The following is a 17,250-nucleotide window of genomic DNA, read 5'->3' as shown; positions in this document are numbered from 1 at the left end:
GTCTTGCTGTCTGTATTGGTGTCTAAGCACATTTATTCTGACTGCCCTGAGCTCAAACACTAACTTCATCAGTGTGTGGCGTGGATGTTGAGATCAACAGATGGGCTTTATGTTAGCTTGACAGGCCTGAAATGGGACATAAATGTGTCACAGTACAACAAAGGCTCCTGTGGGACTGGAGGATGGAGATGGAGAGGGGAGCATGTGAGGAGACTAGAGCTACAGAAACAGTGGATATTAGAAAACAAGGCTGCCTGATCAATAAAGGTCATACCTACAGTATTTCTAGGCATGCAGGAGTGCTTGTTCATATATTTGTGTATGTACGGGTGCAAGTTAAGGGTGGGGAAAAGATTCTTAGATCCATCTGTCTCAATAGTCAGAATTTGGAATCTAACATGCCGGCCATAGACATGTTACATTCTGAGCTTGGCTGCTTTTTTTTGGGAGGATGGCTGAGCATGAGATAATGGAAGTAAATTCAACTGTTTAATTTAATTATGGATTATAAATTGTCACACACTGAAAGAATATTAATCATGTATGGAAATCAACAATTTTGCAGCAATCGATAATCATTTAACCATCACATCGTGGATAGGGGTGTAACGATTCTGGCACCAAGACAAAACTGCGATACTGACAACCACCGCCTCGACTCATGGTCCTGTCTAATGGATCTGCGCTGCTCCGTAGCCCCAACCTACTACCACCGCTGCCTCAAAACTTGGTCTTTCACTTTCACTTTGAACATGAATCAGTTGAACGTGTCAGTAAACCCGTCAGCCCTGTCCTCCAAAGTACAAAAACTGCACAAAAGAAACCCATTTTCCCCTCAAAGTGGCCTCACTTCACGCCTCAAAAATAGAGTTTTGTCGGACTGTCAGTCTGCGGTAAACTGTCAACTGACTGTGCTCTATATGTTGAATTCAGGGGCTTTTTGCTGCAAGTTAAAGGTGCACTATGTAGTTCTGGGAAGGATGTTTTATTCAGAAGAGAAACCTCTTCATTGTTACTTTTAAAAATCAGTCAAACTTAATAAACAAACTGACCTTAAAAAGGATAGCACAGGACAATTTCAAACAGTGATCTGGGAACCTTATTTTCCAGCTTGTTTATACAGTCAAGGAAAAAATAAATATTTCTCATTTTGTATTGTTACCTCGTAAATATTGAAAATATACCAAAACTACATAGTGCCCCTTTAATATGTAGACTCGTCATGAAAGAAGTGTATATAGAAATTTCTACCAACCTCAACCCTATCACTGACCGGACTGTATGAACCAAACTGTTGATTAAAAAAAAAATAATGAAAAGATAATAATAAAAATATAAAGGCTGAACCAAACTGTGGATTACGAGAATTGTTACACCCCTAATTATCGCCCTCTGAATCAAATGGAATTGTCAGGTTCCAAGAGATTTCCAACCCTAGCAAGTATGGCGTGGACGTTTGTGTGACTCGAATATGGTTTTACAAATGTGAAGAGCTGACATGTATAGAGTGTGGTCACGTGCTTCTACATGATTATCTTCTAGGGGTGTGCCAACACATTTTTTATAACACAAAGTACAATATGCAGTATATAGTGTACATAGTATCTGTTTTGGGGAAGAAATTAAGTAGCTTTCTGGATTGCAGGTTTCATCACATATTCTTGTTTGGCATGGCTGTTAGCTGTGGGCAGTGGAACAACAGACCCTGAGGCGAAGCCCATTTCCCTCTCCCTTCTGTTCATAGCAGCCACTGCAGACCCACAGACCACTGTCTAATAACTTACACTTGCCAAGAGAGGCTGTCAAGCTAAACTACAGCTTGTATCATTTCATTTGCTGGCTGCAGATGATGAACATTAAAAGAGAGGTTAACTGATTGAGGACACATGGCTGGAATAATCTTCAAATAGACCACCAGTCTGTGTTTCTGTCTTATTAATGAGAGTGTACAGGTGTAATCTGTATGGCTGTTATAATCAGCTCTAACTAAAACGAATCATGTCAATGTCAGCCAGCTTTATGTGTTTCAAATGATTTATCTTTGTGTCCTTCAAGTTCATTTACATGCATCATTTCATATATATGTATATAAAGTAAGTAATACAGTGCATGTTAAATAAGACAAATTTAAATATGCTTTTGCCAGCACACCCCTAGTATAGGTCTGAGTCTGTATTTACTGTATGTGTGTTTTTGTGTGCAGTGAATTTAAAGGGTGGGGGGAGGGAGGGGAAGGACGGGCGGAGTTAGGAACCTCTGTCTGTACTTGCTTTCCTTACTTGAGCCCTCCGGAGGGGACGGTGTGGCACTTCTTGTGCTCCAGCAGCTGCTCGGGCGTCTTGAGGAACTTGTGGCAGACGTCACACTCAAACATTCGCGTGATGAGGTGGATCTGGAGGTGCCGTTCGTACATGTTACGTGTCTTGCACACAAAATTGCAGAAGACGCACTCAAAGCCTGGAGAGAAGAAAGAGAGGAGACAGTGAGTTAAGACAGTGTTTGTTTTCAAATGAGGTTAAATTTGAAATTTTTAGTTGCAGAGCGGTTGTACTCTTCATACTCAACATGACTAAAAATCTGAAATAGGAACATGTGGAGTTCAGCTACAGAGAAAAGTCAGTTAGGGCTGCAACTATCATTCTTTTTTCCATTGTAGATGAATCTGTCAGCGGTGAAAAATGTTGATCAGTATTTCCGAAAACAAAAGATAACTTCAAATGTCTTGTTTTGTACACAACCCAAATATATTCAAGTTTGCTGTCATAGATGAGTAAAGAAACCACAAAATATTCACAGTTAAGAAGCTGTAATCACAGAATGTTGACTTGTTTTTTGCCACATTTTTTGGGTGAGTAGTACTCCTCGTCACTAGTAAACTGATCTTTATACGTGCTGCACTGTTAGGTTACTCAAAGGAAGAAGAAAAGTAATTCAAAACAGCCTGGATTAGGCCTCATACGTGAACATCATTCACATTAAGTGAATGAAGTCAAGATGTTAATTTCGACACTTCAGGACTCATTTACAACGTTCTGCAAATGTTCTAGTTTAACGGGTGTATTTTTGTGTGACAAAAGTACTAATGAATGATCCCTTCTCTTCTTGACACCCGTATTTAGTCTGTCACCCAGTGTGAGCAGCTTTCTGACTAAAAAGTAAGTGTTTTTAGACTTGATACAACTCCAAAAGATGAAGGTAATTAGACGTTATGATGGGCTTGATGGCTTTAAAAAGCTCTCAAAACTGACTTTCTCAATCAGCTTCTTGCTTCTGCTTAAGGGAAAAAACGTACAGTTTTCTGATTTCATTTTTTTCTCACTGTGAGCCAACTGGTGTGAGGTGAGCGGGGCCAGCTGGAAAAAGCTGACTTATTGCCTGCACCAGTCCTGATTAAGTGACATTTGAATCAAAATTTGGAAGGTCCAGTTGGAAGGACAGTTGGAAGGTCCATATAATATAATGGTGTGGAAAAATATATAATGAAGTTAATCAGGTTACAGTGGTTCCTATAGTTCCTTGCCTTTGTCAGACTTGTCCTCAGTTCCTGATCCTGAGTGGCTTCCAGAGCTGGACTGGCTGCCTGCGGAGGAGGGCGGGGCTAGCAGGCCCCTGAGCTCTTCGTTACCGTGGGTGAGGTCTCCGCCCTCCGAGCTGTTGAGTGAATCGCTGAGGGCCGAGAGAGACGAGGAGGTGCTCTTGGTCTCGCTGAGGGGACTCCTTGAGGTCAGACCTGTTCACATGGGGACAGATAGAAAGTAAGACAACTTTTAGTAGATGTAATATAAAAAGGTAAATATGTACTCTTTACTGTAAAAAAAAAACACTTTTTTGATGGTGAAAAATCAGTCTCAAGAGCCCCAACGTTATGTACATGCATACAGACAAACAGAATAAAAGCAGGCAGCCTCCACAGTCTTGTGCTCTAACTGAGGCCCCGCTGCCAGTCAAATCTAGATGCAGTGTGCTGTTATTGATCCCTCTCTCTAAGTCCGCAATTCACTGGGAAGAGAGAGGGAATTAGAAGGGGAGGGGGCGAGACGGAGGGAGGGGTGAGGAGCGTGGGTCATGGCCGAAGGAGCTAAGATGGCGGGAGCATCTAAGGGCACAGCTCAACAAAGGGCATTCACTCTGGAGGGAGTGAAAGGAGGGAGAAAAGGCTGCACGGATCCTGAAATGGTTGACCTATCTTTTTAATTCAGACACACAGACATGCAAGACAAACTCTAAAACATACTGGTATGTAGGCATACAGCACACATACAAAGAAACTGTTAGCCATAGATGGTGTGATTAATTGCTTTCAATCAAATCTAAGTGTACACGGGTCGTTCACATTACGGTCAGAGCAGCGTTTTGAATATAGTATTGAGCCAGCTTGAGAAAGCTTTCATCTCCTTCGCTGCAATATTTAACATACATTTGCCTTCTCATACAACATCCAAAAAGGCCAATGTTACAGAATGTACGCAAAAAGGAAAAAAAAAAAAAGAGGAAGATGCTGCTTCCTGAGGCAGTGGGCCTCGACCTTGAAACGCACCTCAACTGAAAAGCATTCTATTTTCTCTTTTACTGAATAGCTTTGTCTGCGATTGCCTGGCAACATTCATGGTATAGGCAATGGAAATGGAGATCTAAAGTCTGTATGTCACATAATTCAACACCTTCCTCCACTACGGAGAAGTGTACCCAACCGACCCCTTTAACCGCGTGAGTCCAGACTTCACAGGGGGTCAGCTTGAACTATGACACCTGCTGAGCTCAGCCATCTCCTGCGTGGGCGTGTCCAGATAACCAGCCTTTTACAGTCAGTAGGGCCCTCTCTAAGTGGTGCTTACCCTCTGAAGTATAGACACTTTAACAAACGGGGCTGGACCGTGAAACAATCATTAAAATCACCACATATGGAAGGTAAGTGACTAGAAGCCACATTGCTGTACGTTAGTTTGTTTGGTGGTGGTGTCCATCTTGTGTGAGACTGAGATAAATGCCAAGCCGGGCTCAGAGACTTAAAAGATGGCCACAGTGGCATCGTAAACCCAGCTCGTCTCCAAAGGACCCAGGGCCTATTGATTTTTTCCCCTCAGGCACGATAAGGGCCAACCTTCTCAGATAAACAAGGCCACTGTGGCCTCTGAAAGACCCCTCAGCTGTCTAGGCCGGACAATCCCACCCACCCACACACAAGCACACACACATTGAGGAGCAGAGGAAGAGCAAAACGTCAGCAATAAACTGGACAAAGCTGTTTTAGACAAAAACACTCGTATCGACCACCAGGGGTTCACACCAGCAGCTTTAAAAGTCCAGAGAAGGTCGGCTGGAGGAGGCTTGTGTGTGAAACCCAATTCTACTGCTTTTCTTTCCCGGTGCCCTCTGAACTGATACTGGACTGTGAGTTTATGAAGTTTAGGTTACTGTCACATTAGGATGTTCTGACTTGAAACAGCCTTTGCTGATTTCCTTTCAAAACAGTAAAAAACCGGCAGGTTACAGGACAGTCGATAAGTATGTAGACAGCACCTTGGTTGTGTTGGTTTTGTACTGAAGCACAGTGGATCTGAAATTAAAAGAGCTGAGTTCATTATTATTCAGTTAATCTATAAATTCATTGCTGATTTGTGTTAAAGTATATTATCATTTTTGCCGACTGATAAATCATCAGTAGGAATGCACAATATATATCAGACTGATAAATTATCAGCTCAATAATGAAAGCATTTATATAAAATAATAAATCATCCATCCTTGCTCACTACATCTTTGCCTTTCTTACTCTCAGATGTGCATAATCTAGGGTTAGAAACTTTAATATTACACACAGACAGCGAATTGTGGAAGTGGAAGTCTATTTTATTTAAAACAAAACAAATTCTAAAAATCTCTTTTGTTGCAGAAAATAAATAAATTCAAACACTTTCAATGACTCGTGCTTATTTAGGTCTATTTCATTTTAGGATTTCAGGGCCTTGATTTTTTTGCTCAAATAACATTGATTTTAAGGTTCCATTAGAACCTTGAACTCTTACATAAAATATGAATTGTATGGGTACAACACAGGGTTTAATTTATGTGTGTGTACACATACAAATGAATAGTGTAGGAACTGTAACCCTTCGTTGGCTGAAAATGGAGGGAATATGTATAAAAACACTCCAATTCTTAAAACCCTTCAATCTGAAAGTCGGCTCTTTAACCTCGGCCGTTGTTTAAATTTAAACCCCATGTGTTGGAGTACAAAGCCAAAACAATAGAAAATGTGTCACTGTCCAAGTACTGCACTGTATTTCTATTCTGAGCTGTGAACAAGAGCCACAATGTGTAAGCTACCACCCACTCTAACATGTGAGAGTAATTTTGAAAATAACTCCATAAATCATTTTTTCTAGGGGTTGAATCATGTACTTTGCCACTATCCAGTTTGAGAAACCGACGTGAACAGCAGAAGCATGAGCACTACTGCTGACACGATTAGTCAATTGATCAAATGATTACTCAACAAAAAAGTTGAAAACAGTGACTATTTTAATAATTGCTGAAAAGCCAAACATGTGCTCGAGTTAGCTTCTCACCTGTCAGTAAAACATTTGATATGTTTTGGAGTGTTGGTTGATAAAAAAGAGGAAGATGTCAAGATTTCCTGATGAAAAACAAATCTATTTACTGACCAAAATAATATACAGAATAAATTATATTATTATATATTGTTAGTTCCAACCATACACTACACCAGCATATATTTCAGACGTAATCTTTATAATGCTGTCATTCAGAACCAGCGGATCATCGGGGATTCTTCTTTACCTGCGTGTCCGGTACTAATGTGGTTCTTCATGTCGTTCTCCTCCATGCAGACGTAGTCACAGACGCTGCAGCAGAGCGAGAACATCCACTGCTCCTTGTCCACATGGAGCGACATGTGGCTGACAAACTGGGCGTTCAGCTCCGTCTGGAAATCACACACATGGCAGCTGGACAGAGAACAGAGAGGAAGAGGAAGGAAGATGGCAAGAATAACAGTCAGCTTTAGTGTTATATTATGTCCGCATAAATTGGTGAGTGGCACAGTGCGGATGCATTTATTTTAATTTGTGAGAGATGATTGAAATTACAGTATTTCCACACCACAGACATGGTGCTATTTGATTTCTTTTCAGATCATTAGCCACATAAAAAGTATTAGAGCAATAGAACGACATTTTGGGAAATGCACTCATTCACTTTCTCGCTGAGAGTTAGATGAAAAGAACACTCTGCAATGACTGTGCCTTTGCATGATTACAGACGTATCAAAAGTCTGTTTATTATTTCATTGCTATTCATTTTACCTTAGCTCTTTATCTTGCTGTCCTTCCCCAACCTCTGCTCGTTTGTTTATCTGTGTTTTTGACATGCAACATAATGGATGCTGCTACTGTGATTGTGGACGGGGTGAGCTGCAAATTAATTGCCCTCTTTGGGATCAATAAAGTTGTCTGAATCTGAAAGCGTGTAGGTCCGGGGAAACAGCTAATCTTCATATGCCAGCATGTCTAAAATTGACTAAGGAGTCTTGTAGTCACTGTGAAGTTGCCATACAACCTGCACAGACTCCAAGAAGTCATTACTCCTGTACAAAAAATTAGTTCTCTGGGTTTATTGGCTAGAAATTCATCTGCCAATAATATAAGATTAATTTCACATTATCAGGTCAATGAATTATCAGTGAAATTTAAATTGTGCATTCTTAATTTGAACTACATTTGTTGTCATTACCATTTTAATTTTCTTAACTATGCCTTGTTATTGAACCTCAGCTAAGTTTGAAATATCTAAATTCTCAGTAAGATATTTTTTTTACATTTTGGCTTGTTTAGTTTTCATACTTATGTATGCTATTACCAGGGTCTGACAGAGACAGCATTTTGATCCTTTATACTTACTGTGCATATGGCAGAACTGACAAGAAAGTTGACTTGAACCTGAACTAGATTCTGTATTTGATAAACAGATGTGAGCGTGGTACTGATTTTCTCATCTAACTCTCAAAAAAAGAAGCAAATAAGCATAATTTCCCGATAAATGATTCTCAAGAACAGAGGAAATTGAAAACATGAAGAGAAAAAAAGCAGCTGGCGAGAAATTGAATCAAGGACAAATTAGTTATATATAATATGATTAGAAATCACGCACCTGATACATATAAATCAAAATTAAAAATAAATGCTCTGATTCCATCAACTGATATTGTCCCTAAAAAGGGAGTTATGGGTTTGGGGTTTGATATGTTATCACTACCTGTAGTAGTAGGGGCAGTTCTTGCGCTCGGCGGCGTCAGCTGTAACAGCGCTGACAATCTGCTCAGCGTCTGTGTTGACCAGCTTGACAGAGTGGATGGTCAGGTGCTGATTGAGGTTAGCCCTGCACTTGGCTGCGTAAGGACACAGGTGACACTTGTACTTCCTCTCTTCTGCAACCAAACACACACAGACACAAGACCTCGGGTTACTGTAAACATTACCTCAGATGATATTTCATTAAGTCATGCTCAGCCTCCGAGCCTTTAAAGCAAGCTTAAACCTAATTACTTATCGCCTAACCCTGCCTCACCTCCGCCTGACCCCGACTGCAACTCTGATCCTGGGAAAAGGAAGAAAAAAACACCTTGTGATGTCTGACTAAATCAGCCTTTCTTGGGAGTGGAATATTCCTGTAGGTGCCAAAGGATGGTGAATATATCAAGCAGGTCCAGATGTAACTTTACTGTAATTGTGAGTGATATAATATCAAATCAAATATTAAAAACACAATCGTTCCTTTTAACTTACGACAAATCAACATAGCACATCTTCTCCCTCTAGCTCCCCCTCAAACAAACACACACACACACACACGCTCACACACACCATTTGCCCCAAGGACATGAAGCCAGGCAACCTTTATGTCGCCGGGGAAACCAAAAAGACCATCACACTGACATATGCCCCTGCTTCTGCTCTCTGTGGTGTGGCCAAGCTGTTCACAGCCAACACTCTCAGATGGTGTGTGTGTGTGTGTGTGTGTGTGTGTGTGTGTGTGTGTGTGTGTGTGTGTGTGTGTGTGTGTGTGTATCTGTCGTGTAGTGTGTGCACGCAAAATGTGAGAGCATGTCCAATTGTGTGGGGGCATTTTGTACACGAGTACACATTTGTGCGCCCAGTGATTTAGTCTGTGATCTCAAGTAGGTTGCATTAATGTCTAATCCGGCGTTAATTTACTTTAAATAAAATTGTGCAAGCAGAATATTCATTCTTTTTTTTTCTTCCATTTTGCTAATAGGGAGAGAGAGATGGATTGCAGAGGACAGTGACAGGGTAGAATGGATCAATTTGGAGCAAAGCAGGGCCAGGTTTGAAAACACAGTGTAATCAGGACACAAGGGAGTGAACAGCCTCATCCTGAGGAAGTCTCCCGTGTCTGTGAGTGTGAGGGAGAAAGTAAAAGTGGGAACCAATCGTAGCTGCATCAGAATTACTGGTGTGTGTGTGTGTGTGTGTGTGTGTGTGTGTGTGTACGTGCATGTGTGTGTGGATACTCTGTGAGGCATCCCTCTAGCTGGGTAATTAGACGGGCAGTTTTCCCAGTGAGACTAATCATGGTAGTAATCTCTTTAAAGGAAGGGTAATCTAGTCTAGTAAGCCTTATTTACTTACTGTCGGCAGCAGAACCACATGCACAGCAGCCAACATCTATATGCATCCATCTATACATTAACAAACAAGTGTGGCACAGTGATGTGCACACACGGTGACAATGTCATTGTGTATGTGCGTGTATTTACCTGTGTGTAGCGATAGATGTCTTGAAAGAGTCTGCTGTCTACCGAACACCTTGCCACAGACAGGACAGGGGAAGAGCTGTTCGTTTAGTCTCCACTGGGCGATCCCGTTTCCCGGCTCCCCATCATCCCTCTCTGAGTCTGGAACACACAAACGCAGAAAACCATCCTCATCATTCACTGCTGACACAATCAGCCACAAATGCATCTGCAGGTGGACTAAGGGCTGTGAAGTCATGCCGTTATAAATCAAAGTAACCTGAGTTCAATATATATTGATGTTGAAACCATAACACACTGCTGTGGTATGTGCTCATGTCCTAGTTGTGGTGTTTTTTTCTGTGCATTTGGGGCTTTTAGTCAATAGTAAACAGTTGAGAGGTGACAGGAAAGAAGAGGACAGGGGGAATGATTACAAAAAGGTCATAAACAACTTGGGTAAAGCTGCAATTATAGTAGAGTATAAAGGATGTTTCAAAGCTTCTACGTTGCTATGGTAATTGACGTTCAAATCATCTTTTGAGGGCAGGAGACATTTCATCTGCTGAAAAAAGTACAAAATTATAGGGGGGCTGTTACTAGTGGAAGCTTGTGTGTCCAGTGGGGAGTGTGAAGACATGCATGCCCCCCCGTCTGCGATGTCTAAGCTGGATATGATCATATGTGATTCTCACTTAAGCTTCAAAACCCCCCAAATTGTACACAGGACAGTCCTTGTTTGTGTCTTAACCAGAATCTTTCTGAGGATAGTAACTGAGCCCAACCCAAACTTGGCAGCCGTTCTTTTTTTTAGTTCTCGACTCAGGTCTGACACAAGTAAATGTTAGCTGAGGCACTGACTTAGGAAAGTAACAAGTAGCAGGTCATCTGAAAGGACGGAAGGTGCTGCATCTTGTCTAGAAATAGTCTGGTGCATAACCCTCAATAAAACCCCTGTTTATTCCCAGAAAATGTCAAACTATTCCTTCAAAAAAAATAATTTAAAAAAATGAATACATACAAGACATTTTCTACCCAGCTGTTGTAACCTCATACAGTATTCTTTTTCTGTGAAGGTGTCCATGTGCCCTCCACCCACCCATCAGCACTAATTTCTCCTATGGAGACTGTGTGGTTTTCCATGCTAATCAGCCTGCATACTACATACATCTCCTCCAGCCTCCACCCTACTGCACAGAGACAGTGAGGAGAGGCTGGAGGGCGATGGGAAAATATGACACAGACGAGAATTAAATGAGATGACAAAGGGAAAGAAACAATACACTCACATAACATTTTGTAAGAAGTGGAGGAAAATTTAATCTGTAGTTAATGAATGGTTCTAACCTTTAAGATTATGGGCCACATCCTCAAAAGTGTAACATTATGTTCACTCATTTGGCTGCTTTAAATCATGACAACTTAATACTATCTGTTAAAGTATCACACAGCCAAAAACTATAACAGTGAAAATGTGTCGTAAATCTATTCCTTACAAACGAAATCAGGAAAAGTCTCATTTCCTTTAGAGTCAGTGAAACAACAAAACAACTAATAAACTGTGGGCTAATTTGCTAACCCACAAGATTGAAACCTGTCTGCTACCATTTGACAGATGCTCCTCGTCTCGCCTGCGGGAGCGATGCTGTGCAAATGCATTCTTAATGTCAACGGCAGGCAGCAGTCCTTTGCTCTGAAGCCTGCAGCATACACAGATCACTACTGAAGCTCTCCTTGCTGCATGTCACCCCTCCTTCCCTCCACCCCTTTCTCAAAGAAACAATAGTGACTGTATTATTCACATTATAGAATCTGAAGGAATTAAGTTTCTGGTTTGAATCTGACCTCTTCACATGAATACGGAAGAGTAATTCACAGGGATAAAAACAAATGTGACTTTTGTCACTGTGCTATGCAGCGTTCACAGATGGAGGCTTGTTTTTTTTCCTATTTTTTTACTTGGCGTCTATAATGTTCACAGAACATACTACACATCCTGACCTTTACCAAAACAATTGTATTTGCAAGGTGCTATGAAAAGAAAAAATATTCTTAATGTCACTCAAGAGTTTTAATAAAGCAAAGGAAAAACCTTGCTGCTCATTACCTTTCACTAAAAGTTTTCATTCTTTGCAGATGGAAATCAGTGCACACAAACTTGACTTTACTAAAGAGAAAAGAAAAAGTCAAAGGAAACCTTAAACATTTTTCGATTGAGATGGCTTTTCTCACACTGTCTCACATATTTAAACCCCATTCTGCCCCCTAAACTAGTGAATGTATGTTGTGTGCCTTTGTGTAGTTGCTTTAACTTCACTGCCACAACAAACCTCTAACATATCTTTTTTGGATCGTGAAAGCAAAACACTAATCAAATATAATTACATTTTAATTGCTCTGCATGTCTCACATTATCTTGATTTGGGGGAAAATATGATTTTAAGGAATACCAAATATTTTCTGATGGCTTGGAGCACTGAAAAAAGTATCCGTTTCTTCTTTCCACTGTAGGTCTCGCTGCTGTAATAAAGGTGCATGAGGGCACAAGCGCGTGTGTGGTTTCTCACAGGAAGTGAAGGTGCGACAGAAGCCGACATGAGTTAGTGCGATCTGTAGGTCACAGACTTTCTGACCTCCTGCATTAGCTGAAAATCTCCTTCTTTCCCATGATGGCCCTGATATCTGTTTTCAACCGGCTGTTCTGCCTTTCGCCAAACTCGTCTGTGTGTCGCTAATTCTGAGAATCATTGACCTTCTTATGGGGCTTGTAGCTGAAGCTTAGCACATAAAAGCATTAACTTGTCCTGACTCACAAGTGAGACTAGGGGATGGCCTGGTCAGGGCAGTGGCTCCAGGCCAGGACCCGGCAAACAGGCTGATGATTAAGCCAGTTAGGGAGTGGCGTAGGCCTTGAAGTGGTTAATGGTTTAATTAGCGCTATTAGAGCTGGAGAGAGAGGGACACAAACAAGAAATGAAGGATTGTACTAAATCCCAGACTGAAGGGAGAAGAAGGCAACTTCTGAGGTCTCGCTGATAACACTCAAACTCCTACTTGAGTATTCTTTCTTTCTTGCTTAAAGGAACAGGCTCACTGTTTTTATTTTATCAGTTGTTGTGCACAGAGAAATGGTCACTTCAGTCTATCAGTGTATAAACTCCAGCCCTGATATTCTGTTTTTGAATCAAAACTTGACTATAATAATCGGGGGTGGGAGGTCACGATTCAATTTGACTTGTGATTTTGAGGTCACGATTTCATTTGATTCAATTTACCAGTTAAACCTTTTCAGCACAGACACCTATTGAATCTTGATTTGTAAGGATCAACAGATTACTGGTTAGCCATTTATTTTGGTAGCAGTTTGACCAAGTTTAAATCAGTGAAATGGTTTAGTGGGTATTAAAACCCATGAAGGATACATGCATTCAGAATTCGCTTTTTGCAATGCAGCTGAATTTATAATTAAAAAGGCAGAGGAAAAAAAACACTCAGTTTACATGAACTCAACCATACCATCGGTTCAGTTTTCAAAGGTTATACCAGAGCAAAAGGTGAAGAAAAATCTTGAGTTCTTTATATCAACTGGCCAGGGACTGATGCCAGCTTATTTTCAGCATTTTCTGGATATATTCAACATGTTATTTCTACTAGTCATTTAAAAGTCAGTCATTTATTACTAACATAGAATTGAATTTTCCTTAAAAAAAAAGGTTACAAAATGTGTGTGTGCTGTTTATCATAATTCTTAGAAAGAAAATTGGAGCTGGCAGGTCAGATCTTTTAAAAATTGGAATCAGCCATGATTACAGTTGGTGCATCTCTGGTTTGATTTTTTTCAGTTCATAAAGTAACAAAACAATGTTAAACTACTAACCAATTCTTGTTATCAAACAAGATAAAGAGGCAAAATAAACAGTACTAAATAGTCACCAGGCTTTCGTCGGCTCAGTTAACTTGGAGGCATTATAGACAGCTGTCGCACCTCTGGAATATCTCTGGCAATGTCACTGTCGTGTCATGTTGTTTGTTGTTGACATAACTCCAGAGGAAGTCAAAATGATTCCATACCGGCGACTTCAGAGAAGCAGGATGATTTTCTCTATTTTCTCCATCTCTGGCAGTGGTGACAAGTTGAAAACTTCAGATGAAAGCCATCAGTAAGTTGTCTTTGAAGTGTTTTTTCTTTTTTCTTTTGCTGTTTATTTGGATGCATGCCAGTGGGAAAGGATGCAGAGAAGAAAAATTATGGGAGAGTCGTTGATCCTTCTTTCTGATTTCAATGATCAGAATTGAAAGCTCACTTAATTTTCGATACATTTTTCCAATTCCCTAAATCAATACAAGTTCATTTTCAAAAAGGTAAATACAATTTTTCAGAATTGTTTCAAGACAATCATGACACGGCAGCCAACTGTTAACTCATCACCCTAAAATAATTTTACAACCAGTAAACTGCACAAACTAATATCAACACCGCAATAAACTAAACCTTTTGGGTCTTTCAGTCTAGGCTCTGTAAAAGATGTCAACTAACAGGAAAGGACAGTAAAGTTCACCCAGCAATTAGAAATGCTTGCCAATAATTGGAGGGGAAATAAAACAGAGAGGGATAGAAAATGAAGGCACCCTAAAAGAACAGGTGTAGATGGACACACATGAAGTAGAGAAAAGAGTTAAACTGTACAACAGTAAAAGAGTGAGCTGTAGAGGCTGGATCTGAAGCTTTAAACACACAAGGGAAAAGGGGAGGTGGGCTGGGCGAATTAACTTTCAGGACACTCTTGACACCCAGAAGCCAATCAGATTTTCATTAACTGGCAGAGGGACAGGCAAAGCTGGCACAAGCTAATTAACCTCTGGATCTCTCACTGCCAAAGGAACATGGAGGGAAGTTCTGGGATGCCAGGGAAGAGGGGAGGAGAGGGAGACAGGAGGGAGGGTGGGGGGATGCCCTGGGCAGAGGCCTTCAGGTTGGGGAAATGTGTGAGAGTGCAGAGAGGCCGGATGGAGCTCTAAATATGAGAGGAGGAAAGGGGAGGGGGAGATCATGTAAAGCTGGAGGTGGTTAATTGTGATGTGTCCTTGTGGCCTTAAACTCAGATTTAAAGGGTTTTTTTTTTCCCTCTGGTAGTAAAATGTTAAGCAGCCCGTCAGACTTCAAAGAGAGACTGAGAGCAAGTGTTGTGTCTGTGCACATGTATGTAAAGTGCATGTATGATGAGCATAATCAATTATTGCTCTAAGCTACAGTGAGAATAACATGAAGCCTTGGATATATGTCTCTGAACATACTTTTACTATGAATGATACAGCTGGTAATATTTCCATGTTTTGGTCAGCTACAGATTATGTTTCTGTCCATTATTAACTCCATCGAGGTTATGTTTCCAGCCCCGTTTGTTGGTTGGTTGGTGTTTTAGCAGGATTACATGAAAACTGCCAAAGGAATTTCCTTGAAACTTGGATGGAGGATGGGTCTTGGCCCAGAGTAGGCCCAGTTAACTTTTGGTGTGGATCCAGATAAAAGGAACAGATCCAGGAACTCTTTCTTTAACAATGCAAGATCAGGTTGTTTACCCCAAAAATTATATTAATTTCTCAAGGGACAACGCATAGATTTTGACGAAAAAAATCAAAATTTATTCTACCGGGTACAATTTGATGCAGATCCCAAAAATAAAATCCTGTTGTGCCTGGGTGGAGGTATGCGCTCTATTTAGTGCCATTCTAGTGTTCTTTATAATAATCTTCCTGTGAAACCAGTAAAACAACAATTGTGGACTATTGCAGCTGACAATTATTTTCATATCCATTTAATTTGCAGATTACTGTATCATTTAATTGAAAATGTGAAAAATACTATTCACAAATGTTACAAGATGTCTTCAGTTTTTGTTTTATTCAATTTACTGTCATTTTAAATTACTCCTGAAAACATACTTGAATAAAGCTGCTTTGCTTTATTCCAATTTGTTTATTGTTGCTTTTGTTTTGTTGTTTGCCCCCTTTTTGTCTGTTCGTTATATCAATTTCATAGTTTTTATATTCATATCTGTAATACTTGAGACACGCTGTCTCTTTTCTACATGTCTTTTATCTGCTGTTTGGTGGGGTGGAACCAGAACATTTTTTGGCATGTTTGTCTGAAAAATTATTAAAGTTCTTTGTTGATTATCATAATAGCTGCTGATTCATTTTCTGATCGACTGACTGATCAATCATGCGACTAAACACTGCAGCTCTACAACACAATATGAGCAAAGATAATCCTGCCTGCAACAAAGTGCCAGTGATATGTCTGTGTTCCTCCACTCTACATCTCTGTTCATGGTTCTGTATGTTTGTGTGCTGTGTGTGTGTGTGTGTTTGTTTTTTTTTTTTAATGTGTCTTACCATGAAATGCTGCTCTGGTAGAAGAGCTTGCCTCTGCGGGGGAAGAGCTCTTGGAGCGCGAGTTAAAGGGTGATTGTCTGAAGCACTCGTCCAGGAACGGACTGAAACATGAAACAAGATAATAACAGTAAAATGGCCACTTAATAAACACATCTTCAAACTGCATTTAAAAATATGGTTTATTACCCAACATGAATTTTTAAATTAAAAACATACATTTTATTATGTAACCCTTTCACATTTATTATTCAGTATGTTTGACTCACCTGTTTATTCCCACCATGTTACCATCTTTGTGGTTGTTGGATTTGCTGACTTTTTCTGTGAAAACAAAAACAAAAAACCCTTGAAGTCACCACAACAACATTCATATTATATTGAACATTTCTATTCATTCATCGCTCTATGTATTCAGATCTGGGGTTATTTACTTTCCAAACACGACCACCTGCTATTATGTGACTCAAGTTCCACAGTTCACATACTGACAACTGAGCCATCCCCGTGACAACTAACGCCTTGGCCACACTACACAGCGTTAAAAGTCGTCAGATCTCTGTGCTGTTCACAGTAGACAACTTTCTGTCTTGTCTTGCAGTCGTTGTGCTTTGCATGCTACATGACTGATCAGCGACAGGGGTCACACACTACAAGATCACACACGCGAGACATAACACCGGAGTGACGCGGTCCAAGCAGTCAGTGTTGTGTGTGTGTTGATTTGCAGAAAGAAAACAAAGAGGAAGAAGAAAATAATACTTGTGAGAGGATGGATGTCATTATTACCATTAGTGCACTGAAAATGTGAAACTGCCTCCTCGTATTGTGGTTCAACAAGGACCACACGGTTTCAAATACTGAAAAACTTGATGTTTGCATTCTGATAGAAACTATAAGATATTATTGTGACTATGATATGAATAGATGCTTGAGAGCTACTGTGGATGACAGCAGGGGAGTGTCTGCTCTCATTGGCTGTAGCCGTCCCTGGCTCCCCGACCCATCTGCGGCCAGATATTTAGCCTGCTAGATATCCAGCAGCCGTCTGTGACATGCTGGCTAACTGTCCCTGAGCTCCTGGA

The 17,250-nt window shown here is 40.5% G+C and overlaps 2 protein-coding genes across 2 annotated transcripts in view; one reads left to right on the top strand and one right to left on the bottom strand.

The window, feature by feature from the left end:
- The window catches only part of mmaa (metabolism of cobalamin associated A), a 36,320-nt gene extending 29,340 nt beyond the window's left edge, over window positions 1-6,980 (top strand). Inside the window, exon 7 of the mRNA XM_037116718.1 lies at window positions 6,852-6,980. Coding sequence (XP_036972613.1) covers window positions 6,852-6,857 — 6 coding nt within the window. The 3' untranslated portion in view covers window positions 6,858-6,980. The remainder of the gene's footprint in view (window positions 1-6,851) is intronic.
- Window positions 1-17,250, bottom strand: part of znf827 (zinc finger protein 827) — a 71,950-nt gene that overhangs the window by 5,627 nt on the left and 49,073 nt on the right. Inside the window, exons 7-13 of the mRNA XM_037116731.1 lie at window positions 16,435-16,489; window positions 16,169-16,269; window positions 9,797-9,934; window positions 8,275-8,446; window positions 6,802-6,968; window positions 3,521-3,730; window positions 2,280-2,457 (exon numbers count right to left, since the gene is read on the bottom strand). Coding sequence (XP_036972626.1) covers window positions 2,280-2,457; window positions 3,521-3,730; window positions 6,802-6,968; window positions 8,275-8,446; window positions 9,797-9,934; window positions 16,169-16,269; window positions 16,435-16,489 — 1,021 coding nt within the window. The remainder of the gene's footprint in view (window positions 1-2,279; window positions 2,458-3,520; window positions 3,731-6,801; window positions 6,969-8,274; window positions 8,447-9,796; window positions 9,935-16,168; window positions 16,270-16,434; window positions 16,490-17,250) is intronic.

Source organism: Acanthopagrus latus, chromosome 1 (assembly GCF_904848185.1).
Source record: "Acanthopagrus latus isolate v.2019 chromosome 1, fAcaLat1.1, whole genome shotgun sequence".
Classification (NCBI taxonomy): Eukaryota; Metazoa; Chordata; class Actinopteri; order Spariformes; family Sparidae; genus Acanthopagrus; species Acanthopagrus latus.
The sequence above is the reverse complement of the archived record's forward strand: the minus strand, read 5'-3'. Positions and strand labels throughout refer to the sequence as shown.